The 23,809-nt window shown below is 37.2% G+C and overlaps 2 protein-coding genes across 4 annotated transcripts in view; one reads left to right on the forward strand and one right to left on the reverse strand.

Moving 5' to 3' along the window:
* The window catches only part of cdc73 (cell division cycle 73, Paf1/RNA polymerase II complex component, homolog (S. cerevisiae)), a 329,568-nt gene that overhangs the window by 172,989 nt on the left and 132,770 nt on the right, over positions 1 to 23,809 (reverse strand). The window lies entirely within an intron of this gene.
* On the forward strand, positions 850 to 11,710 carry LOC140206370 (beta-1,3-galactosyltransferase 2-like). 2 transcript variants are annotated; one of them, XM_072274732.1, is made up of 2 exons: positions 850 to 1,331; positions 8,925 to 11,710. In XM_072274732.1, the coding sequence occupies exon 2, from the start codon at positions 9,271 to 9,273 to the stop codon at positions 10,540 to 10,542; it is 1,272 nt and encodes a 423-aa protein (XP_072130833.1). In that variant the 5' UTR covers positions 850 to 1,331; positions 8,925 to 9,270; the 3' UTR covers positions 10,543 to 11,710. The 2 variants fall into 2 exon arrangements, with proteins under 2 accessions (XP_072130833.1, XP_072130834.1); XM_072274733.1 differs by having other exon boundaries at positions 9,057 to 11,710.

The following is a 23,809-nucleotide window of genomic DNA, read 5'->3' on the forward strand; positions in this document are numbered from 1 at the left end:
ATACAGAGGCACAATCATTCAGAAACATTTCTTCAACCGGCAGGTGGGAAACTGAAATTCAGCTCATTAACTAATCTGAAATTTTACTAGCTTCAGTTATGGTGACCATGAAATTAATGGATTGTTATAAAACTCCATCTGCTTCACTCTCAATTAGAAAAAGAAATATCCCAACCTTACCCAATCTGGTCTTTATTCAAACTCCAGACATACTGAAGTGTGGTTAATTCTCCACCACCACCTTCGCTAGCCTAAATCCACATTTATGCTAGCACCTGGACCTCAATGTTGATGGGAAATTAAAATGCTGACAAGTTTTGCTTTCTCCATTTAATTTAATTAAATACTTGTGTATGAAAATAAAAAATAATTGTTGCTTAATTGATAAAAGTAATCCCTGTATGTTTTGAACTCTTAATTCTTAAAGGGTTAACATTATAGGAAAATATGAATTTTCTCCCTCCAGTCAAAAATACCCCATTCAGAACTATATTTTCCTTAAGAGAGATCAGACTGTTTAATAAAATCTAACTTAGAGCAATAAAATAAGCAATTAAGGAAACAGCAGATATGTTTGTTTTAAAATGTTGATTAGGGACAAGACTGTAAACCAAACATTTGTTATTAAAAGGATCCGATATCAATAATTTGTTAATTTTCCTTGTGAACCAATATCCATTGACAAATTCATGTACAGTACATATTCCTTCATCTAACACCAGGAGTCCTGCAGCAGCAATGTTATTCAAGACAGAAAAGAAATTAATACAGTAATGATCACGTGGGCGTCTCCTGTATACTGACGTTTCAGACTGCTTTCAGAGGACAGAGTCAGTCAAAAGCAGGAGCAGCCTTGCTTCGCATTTCTGCTGCAAAAACTACAAGCTTAACAGACCAACCCACCCAGCATCAACACTGCTTACAATCAAGCCTTAGCAACCCAAGAAAATGGACACAGCTTCTATAATATGTTCTGTACGGCATGAGAAGCCATCTACGCTAACAGAAATTGCTTTCTGTTGCTGATGTCTACAAACACTGAACCAGAAGGACAGCCGAGGGTTGCGGGACTGCATCATTTGACTAGAGAACTGACAAAGTGCTCTCCAGCGTGGCTACTGTGTTAAGCAACTGTCATCAGAAGTGCTTTTGTTGAGGCTGTTCCGTGCAATCAGCAGGCAGATGGGCGGACAAAAGTAAAAATTATGTGCCTGCCGAATTACTCCATGTATGCGCATGTTCAGCAGCATCTGCTTGCTATAATGGTTAGCCATAAGCATGCTTGCAGCCGACGTATGCATCTCTACCCATAACGGACCTGATAAAGGAAGGTATGTTAAAGCTATTCTTATGATTTCGAATTGCCTCAAGAACAAGAGACCCATTGTTCATGTGCAGTGTGTCTGTGTTTGAATAATGATGAGGAAATGAACAGATAAAATTCACTGTTTCTCATAATATTCAGCCTAAAGAAAATGGATGACAGCAACTTCAAAGAGCAGTCCTGGAATTTTTGTTCTGAAGTAGTGCCTACGGATAATTTTAGTTATTGATTAAAGAGATATTTCCAGTATACAAGGAGTTTGAAAGTTGAAATAAATATCTTATTTCTAATGCTATAAATGGTAGTCAAGAAGTCAACTTACAGGTGTATATTTGTTTAAACACCAAAAGTTGTTCAACAAAAGGGTACACAATACAGGCAACACACACAAAATGCTGGAGGAACTCAGCAGGCCAGGCAGCGTCTATGGAAAAGAGTACCGTCGACGTTTCGGGCAGAGACCTTTCAGCTGGTCTGCACACAAAGTCGTTTTATTTCCTTATTGAGATTAGACTACATACACGTAAAATAGTTTACTTTAAAACCTGCAGCCAGCTTATACCATTCCATAATCTGTAAACTACCCAAGCTAAAATATCAAGCAGAGTCACCAACTGATGTTTGCAATTCTGAAGAGCCAATTTGAAGTGCATTAAAAAGAATCATAAATCCTCAAATGTGTGTAATATGTGACAGTGCACATTCAGTCCCATTTAAAACTTATTCATTTGATATATCTAATGATAATTCTTTCGGTACATATAAAAGTAATATTTACAGCACTTCCATTTAAGAAAATGCTAGACTTGTAAACCTAGTCTCTTAAATGTTATTTAACTGTTATACTGCAGACAATGTTTGGCTTGTACATCAATCAGAAGACTGCAATGAATCATTTAACAGCTTTAAATATAAAAAGCAGTTGCTGTGCCCACAGCAATGTTATATTTTAATAACATCACAACACAAGTGAACATGCCTCTCAGTAAGATGTAATGACATTTAATAACTAACTCAGGAGATTTACTGACTTTAATGCAAGATTCAAGGTTAGTGAAGTTTAACATCTGATTAAAATAAAATGCCTATGCCATTTTATATTAAGAACATGATGGGATTCATATGAGTTTGAAAAAAATTATTCCAGCTTTGTGAGTATTATCAGAAACAGGGAAATAAAACACTTCAAATAAACATTATTGGAATAACCAACTGGGAAACGGAGCTTGTGTGCGATTTACACTACCACCTAGTGACCAGTAATGCAATAGATTTTCAGTTTAAAAAAAAGTGATTTAACTGTAAAACCTACAGCTTAGTATTTCAATTGTTAACATTTCAGTATATTATTTGATCTTGACAATTGCATTATGACAATAAAGTTTTTGTAATAATCTTGTTACTTCAATAATGTTTAAGTAAGTGCCAAACCCCATTAGATTTTACCATTTGGAGTTCTCTGAAGAATATATTCTGAGACTGCAAATTAACTAATAACTGCCTCGAGATCTAGACTGCTTGGATACCTATGGGATTAAAAAATAGTTACACCAAATAAACTCAATTTTTTATAAATAAATATCAATCTACATACATTATCACTTTTGGTGACAGCTTTTAAAGCACTGGCAACATTTTTAATTAATAATATCAAATGTACAAAGGTAATTAATATTTCCAAAATTTAGTTACTTAGCCAATGATTCCAAATTCCACTGTAGATACACCCTAATAACTACAATCGGATGTAAATTAATGTCATTTACAAAGAAGCTTAAAATTCACTGAAGTAAAGACGTCTATTCCAATGTAATTTGGAATAAATTGAATGTACAGCAACCTACATAAACAAAAATACTGTACCGTGCTGCTAAAATCAGCAGCTACCAAAATTTAATTATTGGTATTGAGATTTTGTCTACAAAGCAACGGTTGTCTCAAATTTGTACTTAATTTATTCTCCAGTACTTCTTATTGAAGAATATCTTGAAACTGATCCCAAGAGGATTGCAAAACATGTTTAAGACAGGAAAAGAGAAATTTTAAAAATTGAGTATTTTTTCAAACTTTGTAAATTTTAACATATTCATATTTCATTTCCATCAATTCAATTGCATATTTAAAAACTCAATCATTTTTGAGTACATTCTATGCTAGATAAACCAGTGAACTTATGTTTAAAAAGGAAAAATATTCACCATCTTACACAAATGTTAAAGCAGGGTTTTATCATGAAAACTTTTGATTATAAATTCCAACTAATTTTAACATTCTAATATGAAATACAAGTGCACACCATTAATAATAAAAGCAAGGTATTTAGATTTTTCAAATTCCTTTTATTTCTTACTTCTAGTTAATTTTTGCAAGGAAAATAAAATGATAAGCAGTGCCCACAGACTGGAATAAGAAATAAGAAATAATTATGTCAAATGGCAAAGTAGGCATGAATGTAATACACACACAAAATGTTGGAGGAACTCAGCCGGCCAGGCAGCATCTATGGAAAAAAAGTAAATAGTCGATGTTCCGGGCTGAAACCCTTTGGTCCGAAATGTTGACTGTACTTTCTTCTGTAGATACTGCCTGGCCTGCTGAATTCCTCCAGCATTCTGTGTATATCGCTCGGATTTCCAGCAGCTGCAGATTTTCTCGTTTATGAATGTAATACAAATTGTTCTTCCTAAAATGGTATCTACAGTTATTACCTACTGCTGCTTTTCACTCTTCAGCTTCTTCTACAATATGTTTTTTTCATACAGCTGTTAACATGGTCTATATTCTAAAACACAAAAAATAAAGACACCCAGAGGCTGGAATCTGGAGGAACAATCTGCTGAAAGAATTCAGTGAGTCAGAGTGGAGAGGGAGGTAGCCAGTACTCCCAGCGCAATATTGGCTATGTCTGCTCTCCACTCTCAATCCTGATGCACGATTACAAACTGAAATGTTAACAATTTAACAATTCCTCCCCACCTTCCCCCCCACCGCCGACAGATGCTGCTCAACTCAGAGTTCCTCTAGCAGATTACTTGTTGTACAAAATACTCATCTATCGACCTAAACATAGTTCCTTGCATATTACACCTATAATAGACATGAGCTGCTGTATCTACCTAAAAAATCATTTATCCCAGCACTTAACACTTCTCATTGATAAAGCACCAGCACACAAAGGAACAAGAAAATGCCAACAATATTAATGTTCATAATTCGTTAATCGATGCCCATGCTGATAGCATGAACTTCGATTTCTCTAACTTTCAGCAATTTCTCCCCCTCCCCATTCTCTCTTTTCCCATTCCCCATTCTTATTATCCTCTCACCCCCTTCTCTACTCATCTGGCCACTACTTTCCTCCAGTGTCCCTGTTCCTTCCCTTTCATCCATAGTCCACTGTCCTCCCCTATTATGTTACTTCTTCTCCGGCCCTTCACGTCTTCCACCTATCACCTCCTAGCTTCTTACATTATCCCTCTCGCCTGCCCACCCATCTTCCCCCTCACGTGGTTTGACCTATTACAAACAAGGGAAAATCTGCAGACGCTGGAAATCTGAGCAACACGTACAAAATGCGGGAGGAACTCAGCAGGCCAGGCAGCATCTAGGAAAAGAGTTCAGTTGACGTAACCCTTCAGCAAAACCTATTACATGTTAGCTTGCACTCCTTCTCATCCCCAACCTTCTTAGTCCAGCTTCTGCCCACTTTCCTTTCCAAAGCGCCAACCGTTTATCCCCCTCCACAAATGCTGCCTGACTTGCTGAGTTTCTCCACCATTATTAATAGCTTAAATGGCTTCCTCTCCACATACAATGTTTACCTTTGACCTGACAACAAAATCTTTGCACAATTTCTAATCCCTTGCACGTACTCCAGTGGATCTCAAACCTGAGCACAATACACATGGGTCACAACTTTAACTTGTGTAAATCAATAGTTGGTAAAGTTTATCTTTTAGAATAACATTAATATCACATCACCTTACCAAATGTACCAATAGCCTATCAGCCAAACAAAGGATATCAAATAGACCTCTTCAACAGTTTGACAGTTCGCCATCTGTTTTTTCCTTTGCATATATTTCTTAACAAGAAGGCATATTTTGGCTGCTAATTTATTTCCACACTTGTGCAATCACTCAGGAATAACACAAAGGTGGTTACTCTGGCATTACTAGACGCACAATGAAAAAACTCTTATTTCTTAATTCTCATGAAATCATAAAATTCACCTCCAACTGTTTCTGACATTTGCATGCTGTATTACTCAAGACCATTCAGAATGAAATAAATTCAGATTTAATCTAGAAATATCAACAGGTTTGATGTCAGCAGGTTATCCTTGGTGCAATATACCTGCTGTTTAAATCAAATCTTAATGGAATACCAGTTAAATAAAAGAGTCAGAGCAACATCTTTTTTCTTACTTTATCACTTATTCAGTCAGGTTCTAAATGATGGTCTGCTTTTTTTTCTTTCTAAAATGTTTTACAGTACACAAATTAAGTGTAAGAATGTAGGCCAATCTTCATATCCAAAGTACAAATGAAAATACATAAATATACCATATTTTCTGGATTCCGAAGATAGGAAGAGAAAGGAGAATGGTTCCAAGCATGCATCTTCAGTTTCATGATGAATATTTAATCAAGAAAGTCAGAGATCTAACTATAAATCATTTACAACTTATAAATGGACAAGTTAATATTGTCTAAAATTTACTGTGTGTGGAACAACTGAAAAGAACCTAAAATGCCTTGGTGCAAAGTGCTCATGGACCACAGAGACAGAACAATCATCACTGGTTCAGCTCTAAGTCTAAAATTAGTTGATGAATCAGAGAAGATAAAAAGCAATGGTACTACATATTTTTTTACTTCTGTGGATGGAAATCAAGTGTTAATTTATTTTCTGCTTTCATACAGTCAAGGTTTCAACACAGGTAAGTACAGCAATAGCACTATTAATCGCAAAGTGCCAAATTCCAGAGAAGGATTGACCTAAAAAGTGTGAAGCAAATTATTTGAATTTCTTTCTCAACTAACAGGCACATCTTTAGGAGAGTTATTTTAAGTGTATATGCACTGTTCACTGCTCAGCATATTACAATTTATTACCATTGCTTTAAAATAAATGTATACATCAGGATATTTCACATGGAAAACTCTCTTTTAAAGCAATGTTAAAGAACTGTAGAGGGGGGGAAAAAGCATTTGCATAAGTTTTAGGCATAATAGATTACACAAGCTCATTTCCAGATACTGAAAAATTCTGTTCATAATTTTTTGCATATTTTAAAGTGCATTATTATGTTATATTGGGAATGCAACTCACATATCAATCTCCCTAAAAAGTTACTTTTATAAAAGTTATCAAATTCTATGGCTAAATCTATCATTAGATATCATACAAGCTTGCCACAGCAGCCAAAGCAACCTAACAACAATCATCCATTCACTTGAAATTTGTTTAATTATGTCACTGTACTTTAAATACCACAAAATTAAAGTCATTAATCCACAGTAGGTAGCATCCTCTATTTGTTCTGTGGTCACTGAGCATTTCAGGTTATCTCTAATTTACGTTTGGTTTTGCTTTAGATTGACTTCAAATGTGAATAGCCCTAAATTTCAGAACAGTTGTTTCAACATCAAATTCCTGATACTTTAAAAGCCATTTATTAATTTGATATGGTCCATTACAATACCAAGTTTATCAGCATCTGGCAGATGACACTGTTTTTACTGCTATCTAAAATACATGAAAGAAATCCACAAGCAAATTTTCTTTAAGGTTGTTAAAAATATGTTAACAAATGACCAGGCATGCGCAGCCGGTTAAAATACGAAGTTAACTGAATAAGTTTACTCAGTTAATCCATTAAGTATACTGCAGCCTGAAATTCTATGAAGCAGTTAGTGACTGCCTTCAATCAGTGCAAAATATCCAATTGAAAGCCCTTTGAGTAGGTTTAATAACTGGGATTGCGTATTTATCATTCAACATAAAAGAAAATAAAAGTTGTTTAGGATGTTACTTTCTCACTATCTCAACATTCACACAAAACTACAGGATTCAATCAATATAGCCCTTTTGCTCTTAGTAAATTGTTAAACATTGTGGAAGGAGGTGTAAGAGCAGTTATTCATACTATTTTTCATTAAAGCAAAAAGAGTTAACAAAAAAGAGTAATTTTAACCGTGTGAAACCTCAGAAATTTAATGCAATTAAATATACTTGCTTTGAAATTATGCAGCAATCAACTATCCCACTCTTTTTTGGTTAAATTTGCAAAACTACAATGTATCTCCAATTTATGCTACAATGCAGATCTTAACAAATGTTTCAAATAACCAAATATCAGCTTTTGACAGTCACAAAAATACCACATTCAAATTTACTGAAAACTTCAAATGTTTTACTGTATCAATAATCTCTCATGAAAATATAAACTAATATAAACTGACATCCATTTATTGAACACAAATGTCTTCATATACAATATGTTTTTTTGAATAACAGGTCACATTTGTAACCTATTTATCAATCTACTCAATTAAAGATTACGACAATATACATGAAGAAAAATAAGTATTTCCTTCTCAATCCAGTAGTATTAACCGAATAAATGGTGGCAATAAACAAGGTTGATTAAGCACAAGCAAAAATCAAAGTTCGAGATGAACTGAGCAGGTCAAAATATCATTTGCAAAGGCAAAGAAACAGTCAACTTTTCAGGTCGTGACCCTGCATCACACTACCATGTGACTAGAACTTGTAAAATACAACTAGAGAGCATCATATAACTAAAACCTATATAAAATGTATTTCCACACATATGATAATCACAAACCTGTTGGAATTAAGGCAACTGCTTCATCTAGTTTCTAATTCATGTCAATTAGTTGTTGAACGGAGTTACTTGAGATCCTGATGTACATTTTATGGAAGTACTTAACTTCCAAAGAATTTTTTAATCTATTGTTGATGTAAATGAAAACTATCCAAATGTATTTGTTTTTAACTTGTTTAACTGTAATTCTTCTAATCAAGAAATAAACCAAAGATTACAAATGTTATTTTAAAATCAAAAGTTAACAATCTCCTTTCTTTTAAGTAAACCCAATAAAAGCTGGAACAGATGATTCAATACTCGGTACTAATACCAATGACAATATTTAGACAACTATTTATTGTCAAAAGCATAATGCTGGAAGATAGCTGTTAAACTCTGCCAAATGTTTAATTGGAAATACAATCTGCAAATATAAAATCTGTGAGTTCCTACAAGTACTGAATTGTTAACTGGTTTTAAGTATGAGATGAGAAATGTCCATGACCATTTCATTAGCAGTGACAAAGTTGATCTATCTAGTACATGACAGATGTTACAGACCATAAAACTCATGATGCGGACACGTTCAAGTAGTAAACCAAAAACTGAAATGATAAAATCATTCTTCAATGTGGTAGGTCTTAAGTAGAGGTTTGAAGGTGAATAATAAGTAGATCATGTATGTCATGTAAATATGTTGAAAAATCTGTAATAAATTCCACATATGAACATAGCTACCAATGTAATCATTTGTTTATATTGCAGCTTTCCTCTGTGGAATACTGAGAACAGAGACTCCACAAACTTGGATGTCAAACACAAGCCACTTTTATCTAAATAGACATGCTGTTTCAATGGAGCTTCTAATTTACATAAAGATGAATTATTTATTAACAGATCTCACTTTGATGAGCTGATAAAAGGGGAAAAGGTCTACAACAGGCCAACTGCCCCACATCGTTTCTGAAGAAAAAGACACGAAAATATAGCAAAACCAGAATCCTAGAGCACTTTAACAATGAAGAGTCTTCTATAACATGCTAAGAAATAAAAATACAGCCAGTGTGAACACAATATAAGTACTGGGCACTCCAAAAGGGCCTGCTACAATATGCTTCAGTGGAGAAGACGCTACTGCTGCTTAATGAAGATGACTTGGAACGTTAAACGTTCTCTGTTTCGGACTCATATTATTGCACTTTTATGCCTTGTGTTTTTGCTTGCAGTATTTCTGTTGATTAATCAGCATGACTGGGTAACTAGCAAAACATGGTCAAAAGAATCTGGTTATTCTGTTTCTCATACAATGAGGGGATTCAGATCACCAAAAAGTACTGCCAACCAGAGCACAATGAGGAGTATTTGGAAAGAACCATCTCAAGTACAGAGGATACATTCAGCAAACACTAGCACTGAACTTTCTCTTCAAGATATTAATGGATTAGGGGATATATTGAATGCTAATGGAACCACATACAGTGAAAAGAGAACAGGGTATAATCCCCATCGCCATTACAAGTATATTATCAATGAACAAAACAAATGTGAAGGGCAAAGCCCATTCTTAATTGTGTTGATTGCAACTGAACCTAACCAAATTGAAGCAAGACATGCAATTAGGCAAACTTGGGGAAATGAAAGCAATGTTCCTGGATTACATATGATACGTCTGTTCCTCCTAGGTTTAAGAATGGCTGGTGGCACCTTTCAACAAGCTTTATATGAAGAAAGTAGACAGTACCATGATATTATTCAACAAGACTTCCTGGATACTTATTATAATCTAACTATTAAAACTCTGATGGGAATGAACTGGGTTGCAACATACTGTCCGCATGCCTGGTATGTCATGAAGACTGACAGTGACATGTTTGTGAACACGGAGTACTTAATGAACAAACTCCTAAAGCCTTTGCATCCACGTCACAATTATTTCACCGGATATCTGATGCGTGGTTATTCACCAAACCGTAACAAGGATAGCAAGTGGTATATGCCTCCAGAGCTCTATCCAAGTGAGCGTTATCCAGTCTTTTGTTCAGGAACTGGTTATGTTTTCTCTGGGGACTTAGCTGAAAAGATTTTCAAAGTTTCTCTGAGTATCAGGCGTTTGCATTTAGAGGATGTCTATGTGGGCATCTGTCTTGCCAAACTGAGAATTGACCCTGTGCCACCACCCAATGAATTCCTTTTCAATCACTGGCGTGTTTCTTACTCCAGTTGTAAATATAGTCATCTAATTACCTCCCATCAGTTCCAACCCAATGAATTAATCAAGTACTGGAACCACTTGCAGCAAAACAAGCACAATGCCTGTGCCAGTATGGCAAAAGAAAAAGGCCACAGAGGACATGGTAGATATCGCACAAAGAAAATGCACTGATGGATAATCTGAATCCAAGATTCCTAATCTTCACTGTAATGTAAATGAGTTATCCAAGCATGTATAAAACAACATCTGACACCAATGCAATGTTCTGATGCTGTTAAAACATTCAAAATTTGTATTTTATTTACAATCATTTAAAAGTCAATCTCAAAAAGTTGTGTTCATATAATGGAAAGTCAATGTTGTGGTTTATCTGCTTTTGAAGTTCCTGTTGACTGAATGAAAAATGCTTTTAAGGCAAATATTATTTTAGGCAATGCAGAGCAATGATCTGCACTGAACTACGAAAAATATCCAAACTAGGAGATGGTTCCAAATTGTTCTTCACTGTGCAAGTTTGATCTATTAATGTAAGCTAGTTAAGGAAATTTGTTAGCAGTGTAAAATATTATGAAACCATATGTTCAAGAACCAAGTCTGCAAACTTCAAAGATATTGTGCCTTTAACTGAAAAGGGACCTGCAAAATTATTTAACCTGTCCACTTAGGCTATGAAATACAAGTAAAAAATGATAACAGAACTGAAGCGATTAAGAATGGAGCAGATCGATTCTGTTATGACCAATTTTTTCCCTTAGATTGTTAAAGGAAAGCACCCAAATTGAAAGGGAGAAACAATTAACTTGAATATAAAAATTTTTCTTTTATATCATCTGATAAAAACAGGTTCACTGATATTTTTGTTAAGAAAGTCGGGAGTATATATTATTTATCTGGATTATTCACTACTGTTTTATCACACAATTATTCCAGGAAATTAAAATTACAGAATATTATTTCTGAGCTCTATTGCAATTTTTTGAATTCAGAAATTAATGTAAACTCCCACTTTAAAACTTGTATACTTATTAAAACAATAGCTAACAACCAATCCCACTTTGTGTTGTGCAATATTTCCTTTTGTTTAACCATGAATTTAGTGAAAGTGCCAATAAAAATTATTATTTTGCCTTTAATTTAAAAGATAAATTTGTTCCTAACTTGCTGACAACTATGGTGTTTGTTTCCTTTTTGTATTGGTGGATCTACTGTACATTATAATGCTTTCTGCTGTAACTTATCAAAATCAGTGTCAAATTCCAAAAGGTTTAAATTTAAGACTTGGAGATCATTATTACATCACTACTGAAAAAAAAACTGTGTTTGATGGACATTATTAAAATAATTCTGCAATTCAACTTAAATTCTTTTGTGTCATAGAGTGAAAATGCATCAAGAAGTCTATGAAATATTTTTATCTATCAAATTTAAATGCTTAACTAAAGATAACTTGGCACCAGTGTAACCTTGATTAGTTTTATGTTTTCTTTCATATATTCATGAATACCCTTAATTTTCATTTAAGAAGTATTTTAAAGAAGTTTTTTGATATATTATTAACATCACAAAATTCATTACTGTTTGGAATATTTCAAAGTTCTAAGTTCAAAGTAAAATCTATTATCAGAGCACATACCTGTCACCACATACAACCCTGAGATGCTTTCTGCTACGGGCTTACTTAGCAAATTTATAGAACAGTAACTGATCAATAAACAAGAAACTGTGCAAACAGCAATAATTAATGAATATGAAATAACATGAAAGGAAAGAGCATGAAATAACAAGATAAAGAGTCTTTAAAGTGAGACCATCAGTTGTGGGAACAGCAGAAATAGAGTGAGTGTAATTATGCCCTTTCTTCAAGAGCCTGATGACTGAGGGGCAATAATTATTATTGAACCTGGTCATGTGAGTCCTGAGGCACTTCTGCAGAGAGAAAAGAGCATGGCCTGGGTGATGCAGATCTTTGATGATGGATGCTGCTTTTCTAAGGCAATGTTTCATGTAGATGAGCTCAATGGTTGGGAGGGCTTTACCCGTGATGTGCTGGGCTGAATCCACTACCTTTTGCAGGATGTTCCACTCAAAGGTATCGGTGTTCCCATACTAGGCAGTCAGCACACTTTTCACCACACATCTTCGGCCTGAAACGTCGACTGCACCTCTTCCTACAGATGCTGCCTGGCCTGCTGCATTCACCAGCAACTTTGATGTCCATATTGTACCATGTTTACATATCCAATTATAGGAGAATCATCTGCAATGGCTTCTTTTCCCCTAGCATATTGTTTTTCCAGTGTTATCTCTCCCCACCCACTCCTAGCCTCCTACTCTTAACCTTCATATTTTCCTGCAACATCTTCCAAAAACAAAATATAGGTTTGTCTTACAATGATGTACCTCACCACCAGCTAATAACATTTGTCCAAAAGTTTTCTCCACTAAATATGAACACAAATGAAGTATCTGCCCCACCTCTAGTTCCTAGTTGGCAATCCCAAACCTTTCCCTTTTGTGTCCAAATCCCCCAAATGAACTTGAATACATATTCACACAATCTTCCACTGCTTACTTCCATCTCTACAACATCACCTCCCAGATTTGCCATATTGCCCACTCCTGCATCTGCCTCATTTGCTAAAAAATTTCTATGCATGCCTTTTGGTCAAAGTTAGATTTTTCTAATAAACTCCTGACCATCCTGCCCTGTTCTACTTTCTTAAAAAAATAGAGATGTATCAAAATCCTGCAACCAATGTCTTAAATCAAACAAAGTTACATCCATCCAGTGTTTGTTGAATTATGATGACTTCTGATTAAGCAATGTCTCCATTTTTTCAAATTTCATTCTGGTTTTTAAACCTCCCCATTATCTCTTCCTTCCCTTTCTCCAGCCTCTATTCATCCAAAAAATTCTCAGTTGTCTGCACTCCCCCAATCCCATTTAGTCACGGAAGATACAAAACAGAAACAAGCACTTAGATCCACATTTTGCACTGACTATCAACTAACTCTTTATGATAATCTCATATTAATCATATTTTTTATTCTCCCTACATTCTCATCAACTCTCCTCAAAATCTACTACTCATCTGCATATGGTGGGGGAAGAGAAGGAAACCTACTGTGGTCAATTAACCTAGCAACAAGCATGCCTTTGTGATATGGGGAGGGGTAGGGAACTGGAGTTTCTGGAGGGAACCCATGTAGTTATAAGGAAAATGTATAAATTCCATACAGGCAAACTCAACATCAAGAGTCAACCTGAGTCTCTGGAACGCTAAGGCAACAACTCCATTAGCTGCATCACAGTGCAGAACTAAGGAGAGGCAAGCGTATATAAATCCACCGAGTTGCAAGTTTCTTTCCTCACTGTCATCAGATGCAGTTCAAGGGACAAACAGAAACAAACTTAGCCTACCCCTCTGCAGTTTCCACGCTTGGAGAGGCTTACATCTGGTTGTTATTTAACAAATGCCTGAGATTTGCTTGTTCAATGCTCATACTATAATATCCGAAACAAAAAAAACTATTTTTTTAGTATTAAAAAATTACCAGATGCTTAACATTAGAGGCCTAGCCTATAGTTTGTACATAGAAGTGCTAGAGGCGAGAAAAATTCTGTGACCACAGGGAATTCTCAATATAGGATCACCCAGGCCATGCTCTTTTCTCTCTGCTGCATCAGATAGAAGGTAGATGCAATACATTTGAATTAAGCTTGAAGTTGGCAAGGAAAGGAGAGACAATAATACATGGACAGAAGATAAGAGGACTGATTAAATGCAAAAAGGAATAATGGTACATGGATAAATATATCAGTACAGAAGTCAATAAAGAGAAACATGGACATGTCTAGGAGAGTCATTAATGTGATAACACAAACAGGCCAATAGCTGTACACCAACAAAGGAGCAATGATTATAACTGATCTTTGTTGAATTCAACATCCTGAAAGCTGTAAACTATCGAATCAAAACAAAAATTGTTCCTGGAGCCTTCACTGAGCTTCAAAACAATGGAAGTGAGAAAGGACAAAGAAAACAAACTGACCAATCATTGTGAATCCTACCTCTGGGATCAGTAAAGTATCTATCTACCTACTGAATGAACAACACAGTCACTTAGTCCATGCCCTTAACACTATGTGAGATTGCATCTTAAACTATATTAAATAAGAAGTTCTCCCTTTATCTGTCGACCTGGTTAACAGTAGGCAGGAAGAAATGAAAGGAGTCAGGTTGAAACTAATCAAGAAGATGACCTGAGAGATCTGACCATGAGAAATGAGAGCAGAAAAATAAGAAATAGCATGAATGTAGTCTAAAGCTCATCAACTGCAGAAGAGGGAAATCACTAGATGAACTGGGGATCAGAAGTATCTATCTATCCATCAAAAGAAATTACAAATGGAAACAGTGGTGTGAAAAATCAAAGTTAAAACTGATCAAATGGATAGAGAAACTAAGACAGTCGAACAGAGTTCTTGAAGCTCAAGATTAGCAGCAAGTGCCAAGGGGCTGTGGAAGCTACTGACCTTTGCAACAGATATTGATTGACATAAGCAAAGATATAATGAGAGGTATTGATCGTGTGGATAGTCAGAGGCTTTTTCCCAGGGCTGAAATGGTTGCCATAAGAGGACACAGGTTTAAGGTGCTGGGGAGTAGGTACAGAGGAGATGTCAGGGGTAAGTTTTATTATGCAGAGAGTGGTGAGTGCGTGGAATGGGCTGCTGGAAATGTTGGTGGAGACGGATACAATAGGGTCTTTTAACAGACTTTTGGATAGGTACACGGAACTTAGAAAAATAGAGGGCTATGGGTAAGCCTAATAATTTCTAAGGTAGGGACATGTTCTGCACAACTTTGTGGGCCGAAGCGCCTGTATTGTGCTGTAGATTTTCTATGTTTCTATGTTAAGATGGAGAAATAAAGGAAAGGGAGTACAGAATCAGAAACGGACCTGAGGAGGAATGTTAAAGAGAAGCAGAGTTGGTGAATATTCCGTTTTCAAGTGAAAAAAGGACTGGTGCATTATGGAAAAGGTGATCTGGCTTCCCTTCACATTTCTCTGCGAATATAGAACACATTCAAAAATGTAAAGGACAAAGGAAATGCATTCAGGCATTGCATGAGAGAACTTAAGAGTTGGCTAAGAGGCTCCAGTGTCTAGTAATTAAGGGAAACCAGTAATTAAGTGATTTGAGAAGTTGGTAATGGCTAGAATTAACTCCTGTCTCAACAAGGTCCTGGACCTGCTGCAATTTGCCTACTGCCATAATAGGCGTACAGCAGATGTAATCCCACTGGCTCTCCACTTGGCCGTGGATCACTTGGGCAACACCAATACCTATATTTATCAATTGTAGTTCAACATTCAACACCATCATCCCCTCAGTACTTCAAACTTCGGCAATTTCCCCTGCAACTGAATCCTTGACTTCCTCATTGGGAGATCACAGTCATTATGGATCAGAAATAATATCTCCTTCTCGCTGACAATCAACACAGCCACACCTCAAGGGTGCATGCTTAACCGACTACACTAGTCTCTCTACACACATGACAGTGTGGCTGGGTAGAGCTCAAATGGTATCTATAATTTCGCCAATGACATAACTGTTGTTGGGCAGAATATCAACTGGCAATGAAGAGGCATACAGGAGTGAAACAGATCAGATGGTTGAGTGGTGCTGCAATAACATCCTTACACTTAACATCAGTAAGACCAAGGAACTAACTATCAACTTCAGGAAGGGGAAGTCAGGAGAATACATTGCAGTTGCCTTAGAGTGGTCAGCAGTGGAAAAAGTGAGCAGCTTCAAATTCATCTCAGAAGATCTACCCTGGGCCAACATATTGATGCAATTACAAAGAAGGTACGCTACTGACTATATTTCATAAGGAATTTAAGGAGATTTGGTATGTTGCCAAAGACTCTCGCATGTTTCTGTATATGAACCATCAAGAGCATTGTGACTGGTTGCATCACCGTCAGGCATGGAGGCGCTAATGTACAATATCGCAGAAAGCTGCAGGGGTTGTAAACTCAATCAGCTCGATCATGGGCACAAGCTTCCCTGCCATCAAGGATATCTTCAAAAGGCACCATCCATCATTTAGGGCCCTCACCATCCCAGGACATGCTCTCTTCTCATTGCTACCATCAGGGAGAAGGTATAGGAGCCTCAAGCCACATACTCAAAACTTTAAGAACAGCTTCTCTCTCCCCCCTTCAGATTTCTGAATGGACCATGAACACTAACTCACTTTTTGTTCTTTCATCACACTATTTATTTATTTTTAAAATATATTTCTTATTGTAAGTTATTTTTTATGTATTGCACTGTACTTCTGCCCTCAAAACAGATTTCACAACATACACTCAGTAGCCACTCTATTGGGTACACTTGTACACCTGCTCGTTAATGCAAGTATCTAATCAGCCAATCATGTGGCAGCAATCCAGTGCAGAAAAGCATGTAGACAAGGTCAAGAGATTCAGTTATTGTTCAGACTAAACGTCAGAATGGGGAAGAAATGTGATCTAAGTGACTTTGACCATGGAATGATTGTTGGTGCTAGATTGAGTGGTTTGAGTTATCTCAAAAACTACTGGTCTCCTGGGGTTTTTGATGCTCAACAGTCTCTTAAGAGTTTAGAGAGAACAGTGCTAAAAACAAAAAAATCATCCAGTGAGCATAGTTCTGTGGATGAAAATGCCTAGTTAATGAGAGTAGAAAGAGAGAATGGCCAGACTGGTTTAAGCTGGCAGGAGGGCGAAAGTAACACAAAAACCATGCACTAAAATGGTGGTGTGCAGGAGGGCATATCTGAATGCACATGTCAAATCTTGAAGTGGATGGGCTACAGCAGCAGAAGACCACTGGGGGTACCTAATAAAGTGGCCTCTAAGTGTATGTCAGTGATAATAAACCTGATTCTTTACCACAATTTTGGACATGAAATTCAACAGGAAATGCTGCACCACTCACTTCCTCACACCAGCTCTCTGTTTCAGATGCAGAATCCTAACAAGAGAGGTGATACACATAGGCAGTAAGAGAATTTACAAGAGAGCTTGGCCAAATAAATCCAGGTGAAGTGTCAGCACCCCCCAGAGTGTGGTACAAATGGTGGGTAGGGCAGAGTACGCGCAGAGATTTCTGAGAGTTAGCACATCGTGTTGGTGAAGGACATATGGAAATTCAGTGGGACCCAAATGAACTCCAGCACAGGCTCAAGACGAAGTGAAGCAACTCCACCCTCTGGACAAGCAGTACAAATGCCAGTTTGCTCACTCCTTGAGCCTCATTTAAGAATGATGTCTGGTGGATGAAGTAGGACCACACCTGATTGCCAATGGAAACTAAAAGCCAACACTAATCACAGCAGACAGAATACTTTTTTTTAAAAAGTATAACAAATGTTTACGTACTTCAAGCTGTTCATCTTCCTCACCTCACAAATAAATATGCCTGCACATCATAAATTATCACCATTAACATGAAGCCAATCACTTTGCTGTAACTTTGTTTACGTTGTCTGCAGCTTAGCTGCAATTTTCTGAAGTTTATCCTTTAGTTCAGACAGGCTGTCACTGACATATTTTGTGTTTAGAAACATAGAATACCTACAGCACAATACTGGCCCTTCGGCCCGCAAAGCTGTGCCGAACGTGTCCTTACCTGAGAAATTACCTAGGGTTACCCAGAGCCCTCTATTTTTCTGAACTCCATATACCTGTCCAGGAGTCTCTTAAAAGACCCTATCGTATCCGCCTCCACCACCAATGCCGGCAGCCCATTCCTCACTCTCACCACTCACTGCGTAACAAACTTACCCCGATATCTCCTCTGTACCTACTTCTAGGCACCTTAAAACTGTGCCCTCCCGTGCTAGCCATTTCAGCACTGGGAAAAAGCCTCTGACTATCCACACGATCAATGCCTCTCATCATCTTATACACCTCTATCAGGTCACCGCTCATCTTCCATCACTACAAGGAAAAAAGGCCAAGTTCACTCATTCTATTCTCATAAGGCATGCTCCCCAATCCAGGCAACATCCTTGTAAGTCTCTTCTGCACCCTTTCTATGGTCTCCACATCCTTCCTATAGTGAGGCGACCAGAACTGAGCACAGTACTCCAAGTGGGGTCTGACCAGGGTCCTATATAGCTGTAAAATTATCCCTCTTGTATTGCTTAAGTAGCAAGATTATGAACAGCTACATGGTTACATATCAGAAATGTTAACAGTAAGTCTGCTGTCCGCTGGATTAGCATATATGATCTTTCTTCCATCTACTGATTAAAGCCTTTAAATACTCTATGTGATTAATTGTCAATGCGGACTGTTGAGGCTAAATCTCTTAAGTCTAAAGCAGTGGTTTAGTTGGAATCAAAAGACCACTCAGTACAATTTGCCCCTCACCCGACAGCGCCTTAAAGTAAGTAGATGTTGTAACAAGACGTCCACACAAAGTCAGCTACAAATGTTTAAACATTTTCCAAGATAATACTTTGCTAAGTTGTTCTCAGAAGATATATATATGTGTGTGTGTGTGTGTGTGTGTGTGTGCGCGCGCGCGCGCGCACGCGCACGCAAAGAAATAATCACATTTATTAATAGGATACCAGTTGGTGTCCTATACAAAATTTTACCAGTTTTATGTTAGGCTATTCTTATTGAAGTATATGATTCTTCATGCTATTAAAACTCTTGACAGAAATCACATTAAATGCAAAGAAATAAAAATGGCAAATTTGACTGAATCAGATTTCATTTCCACAGTAATCTCTTTAAGATCCAGCTTTGACATTGAGGCACTGGCATTATGGGCTGCAAGGCCTGTTCCTCTACTATACTGTTTCATGTTCTTAATCATACTGTTGCTCTACCAAATGCCATGCGTCCATTTTTAAAGAGCTTACATCAAGCATTTGTGAACATTTTAAACTAAACCTGCATGCACACACACTGCTGACAAAAACACATAGACCAAACTTCAAAGCAAAATTTGTGTTCAACTAAGATGGAAACATCCATCTCCTCCATTTAGCTGCATGTTTCTTACCAAGTAAATTGATAAAACAGATGTTTTCACATTTAAAAAATAATCAAAACCACTGCAATTGTATCTTGTGGCGTCCCTTCAGCAAAATGGGTGAACTAGGAACTTCAAGCATAACTTATACGCATGCAATGGGCTGCTTCAAATGAGTACACATGGTGCAAGCTCCCTACTTTAAGTGAAGAATCATATCTGTCTAATAATTTAACTTTAATCTGTCCTTGCTTCTTAGGGCATGGAATGAATAATTAAATAGAACTAAGAAAGCATGCACATAAAATTTGAGGTGTTTTATGCTCGTTTTATTCAGTTTTCACCTTGGCTACAGCACGAATATATTCTCCTGATGAAAGTCAGTTCTTTGGGCATCAGGGAAATATACAGCAGAGAAGAAAATGAAACTTGATTGAATCAGGCTAGAGAAATTAAAATAGAGTGCACCTGTCAGTGCCATCAAGTTACAATATCCAACAAAATGAAAGAATCTTGTATGTTTCAAACCTAGGATGGTCCACTTTGTGAATGTTTTTACCTTTTCTAGTCCCCACTTCCTTGGTCTCAAAATGTAAAATTTCCTTTTCACAGCTAACTACAGATTCATAACAATAAATGTTTGCAGGCTTAAAAACAACTAATGCAACAAAATGCCCATTGTGAACTAATACCTTAAAAACACAATATTTTTCAATGGTTCAATTTAATATCACAAATGCATACAGGACACAACCTGAAATCCTTGTTCTTTGCAGACATCCACAAAATAGAGAAAAAAACCCAGAAGAATGAATGACAGAAAAATGTTAGAACCCCAAAGCCCCCCTCTCCCTCACATGCACAAGAACAACAAAAACATCAATCCTCCCCTTACCCCACTTGCTCCAACAAAAGCATCAAGCCCCACCCCCACCACTCACCATGCAAGCAATAGCAAAGCCCCCAGAGAGCATGACCATCAAAAACTACTGTCTATCCCAATATTCTGACATCTCAGGTAGGCGCTCTCTCGCACTAGCAAGGAAGTTTTCAAATAGCATAAATGTATAAATCCTCCAAAAATATAAGTTAAAACTCCTTAAACATTATGCCTCATTAACATCAAGAACAGAGAGATCTTGCCATTTATATTTACTCACCAATATTTCCAATTCTACGCAGAACAAAGTTATATTTTCTTGCATTTTAAACCTAACAGGAATCAAGTAGAACCTTAAATTATCTTCCAATTTACCAGCTACAGAGCCTTCCAAATTACCACTATTTAAGAAACTAATAATAATGGCCTGAAGAAATCGCCTGCAAACTTCAGAAACATTTCAAAATAATACAACTGAAAAAAAATTAAAAATACACAGAAAATACAGTGCTAAGGAATATTAAATTGAAAAGCAAAGTTTCAAGGAATTTGGGCTTGCAATACTGATCTTACTTTCTATTAATGCTAGATTAAAAAGGAAAATTCCGTATTAGTCAAGATATATAGTAATTATGATTAGGCCCACTGTGTTGTCTCTCATAATCTTATACACCGGGTACAAGATGGGTTGCTCAAGTAGTGCTGAGCAAACTTGTGGGCCTGAAGATAGATCAGTCCCCTGGTCCTGATGAAATGCATCCCAGGGTACTGAAAGAAATGGCAGAGGTTATGGTTGAGGCTTTAGTGATAATTTGCCAAAGTTCTCTGGACTCTGGGCAGGTCCCGGCAGATCGGAAGACGGTGAATGTTACGCCACTGTTCAAAAAAGGATGTCGGCAAAAGGCAACCATAGACCAGTTGGTTTAGCATCTGTAGTTGGGAAAATGCTTGAAGTTATCACTAAAGAAGCAATAGCAAGGCATCTGGAAAGAAACAGATCCAGCAGGCCGACAGCATGGATTCAGCAAAAGGACGTCCTGTTTGACAAACTTGCTGGAGTTCTTTGAGGATATAATAAGCGCAGTGGATAGAGGGGAACAGATGAACATTATTTACTTGGATTTCCAGAAGGCATTTGATAAGTTGCTGCATAAAATACATCCATAAGATAAGGATGCATAGAATTGGGGTGATGTATTAGCACGGATAGAGGATTGGTTAACTAATAGAAAGCAGAGAGTAAGGATACATGGGTGTTACTCTGGTTGGCAGTGGTGAGCAGTGTCTAGGCTTGCTGATAATACTAAATTGAGTGGGAAAGAAAATTGTGCAGAAGATATGAAGAGTCTGCAGAGATATATAGACAGGTTAAGTGAGTGGACAACGGTCTGGTAGATGGGGTACAATGTTAGTAAATACAAGGTCATCCACTTTGGAAGGAAAAATGGAAGAGCAGATCATTATTTAAATGGCAAAAAATTGCAGCACGTTGCTGTGCAGAGGGACTTGGGAGTGCCTGTGCATGAATCACAAAAGGTTGGTTTGCAGCTGCAGCAGGGTATCGAGACAACAAATGGAATGTTGGCCATTGCTAGAGGGATTGAATTTAAGAGCAGGGAGGTTATGCTACAACTGTACAGGGTAATAGTGAGGCTGCACCTGGAGTACTGCATGCAGTTCTGGTCTCCTACTTGAGGAAGGATATACTGGCTTTGGAGACAGTGCAGAGGAGGTTCATTATGTTGATTCCAGAGATGAGGGGGCTAGACTATGATGAGAGATTGAGCCGCCTGGGACTGTACTCGCTATAATTCAGAAGAATGAGAGGAGATCTTTAAGAAACATATAAAATTATGAAAGGAATAGATAAGATAGAGGCAGAAAAGTTGCTGCCACTGATAGGTAAGACTAGAATAGGGGACATAGCCTCAAGATTCGGGGAAGTAGATTTAGGATGGAGATGAGGAGGAACTGCTTTTCCAAGAGAGTAGTGAATCTGTGGAATTCTCTGCCCAATAAAGCAGTGGAGGCTACCTCAGTAAATATATTTAAGGTAAGGTTGAATAGATTTTTGCACATTAGGGGAATTAAGGGTTATGGAGAAAAGGCAGGTAGGTAGAGATGAGTTCATGGCCACATTAGCCATGATCTTATTGAATGGAAGAGCAGGCTCGACGAGCCAGATGGCCCACTCCTGCTCCTACTTCTTATGTTCTTATTGAAATGGGTTGCCACTGGGAGATCCTGCCTTTCACAGCGGACAGAGCGAAGGTGAGCATAAGACCGCTCAACGGAACCTTTACTATCCTCTCTCAGCTGTCAGCAACACCATTTGCATTATACGCTCTCTTGATTTCCCTAACACAAGTGTTCATTTTGTTCTGTCCACCTCTCCCTTGATTTTGCAACATAACAAACGCTTCTCAAATTTACTGAAGGAAGAAAGGGTCTCTGCCCAAAATGGTAAGTGTTTATTCGTTTTCATAAATGCTGACTGACTTGCTATATTTCTCCAGCATTTTGTGTGTGCTGCTTTGGATTTCCAGCATCTGCAGACTTCCTTGTGTTTATGACTTGCTTCTCAAGTTTTCCGACTTCTGGCAGAAGGTCATCAAACGAAAATGTTAACACTGCAGGATGATTTGCTGAATACTTTCAAAAGTTTCCATTTTTATTTCAGATATAGCGTGCATCTGTAGTTTTATTTTGCTGTTACAACTGGCAGGCTCATCTCTCTCTCTCTCTCTCCCCTCCCACCCCCCCCCCCCACCACCATTTTTTAATTGGAGTACTTCTGTTAATAAAAAGCAATGCAGACAAGGGGCAGGCTGATCAGCAATTCAGATAATCAGTCTTTCCAATTTGCATTAGAAATAGTCGTTCCTCAGGACAGGTCATCAGTTGTAATCTTTACTTGTAACAATGTTATCATCAATGTGCCTGAACACCCAATCAGATTGATGAATTCTCACAAATGCAGAACAAGGAAATCATATAAAAATAAAGTGTGGCTAATAGTTTAAACATTCTCCATAGAATAAATAAATATCGAAGCATACATTTAAAATGAGAACAGAGCCAAAGCTTCTATTTTTAAAATGCATAACGTACCACAGGAACATCGAAAAAATTATAAAGTTACTTCTTGTGGAAAGGAAGTTTATAAATAATGATTAAAGTGTAAAAATCACTTGCAGCTGATGCAATAAACTGCAAGAATAGTTCCAGACTACCTAACTTATTCTAACATAGCTGTTAGGGATAAGTAAATAAGAAAGAGACTTCCTGTAAGATGGCGGCACGCTTGAATGTAGCTGCCACTCCAGGGCCAATCAAAGGTGTATTTGTTCATACTTTACGTCTCTTTTACGACCGTAAGTCACTGCTGGATGCTAAGAACATCAAGTACTGCAGGACTATCCCATCAGCGAGTTACTCAATAGCAATAGAGTTGGACTTGTTGCACACTATTGTGTTGTCGTCAGGACACACTGCATACCGCTGTGCCG

The sequence above is a fragment of the Mobula birostris genome, chromosome 12, assembly GCF_030028105.1.
Source record: "Mobula birostris isolate sMobBir1 chromosome 12, sMobBir1.hap1, whole genome shotgun sequence".
NCBI lineage: Eukaryota > Metazoa > Chordata > Chondrichthyes > Myliobatiformes > Myliobatidae > Mobula > Mobula birostris.

Excerpts from the sequence above, each read along its gene's own strand:
- LOC140206370 (XM_072274732.1), top strand. The coding sequence starts at position 9,271 with ATGCTTCAGTGGAGAAGACGCTACTGCTGCTTAATGAAGATGACTTGG.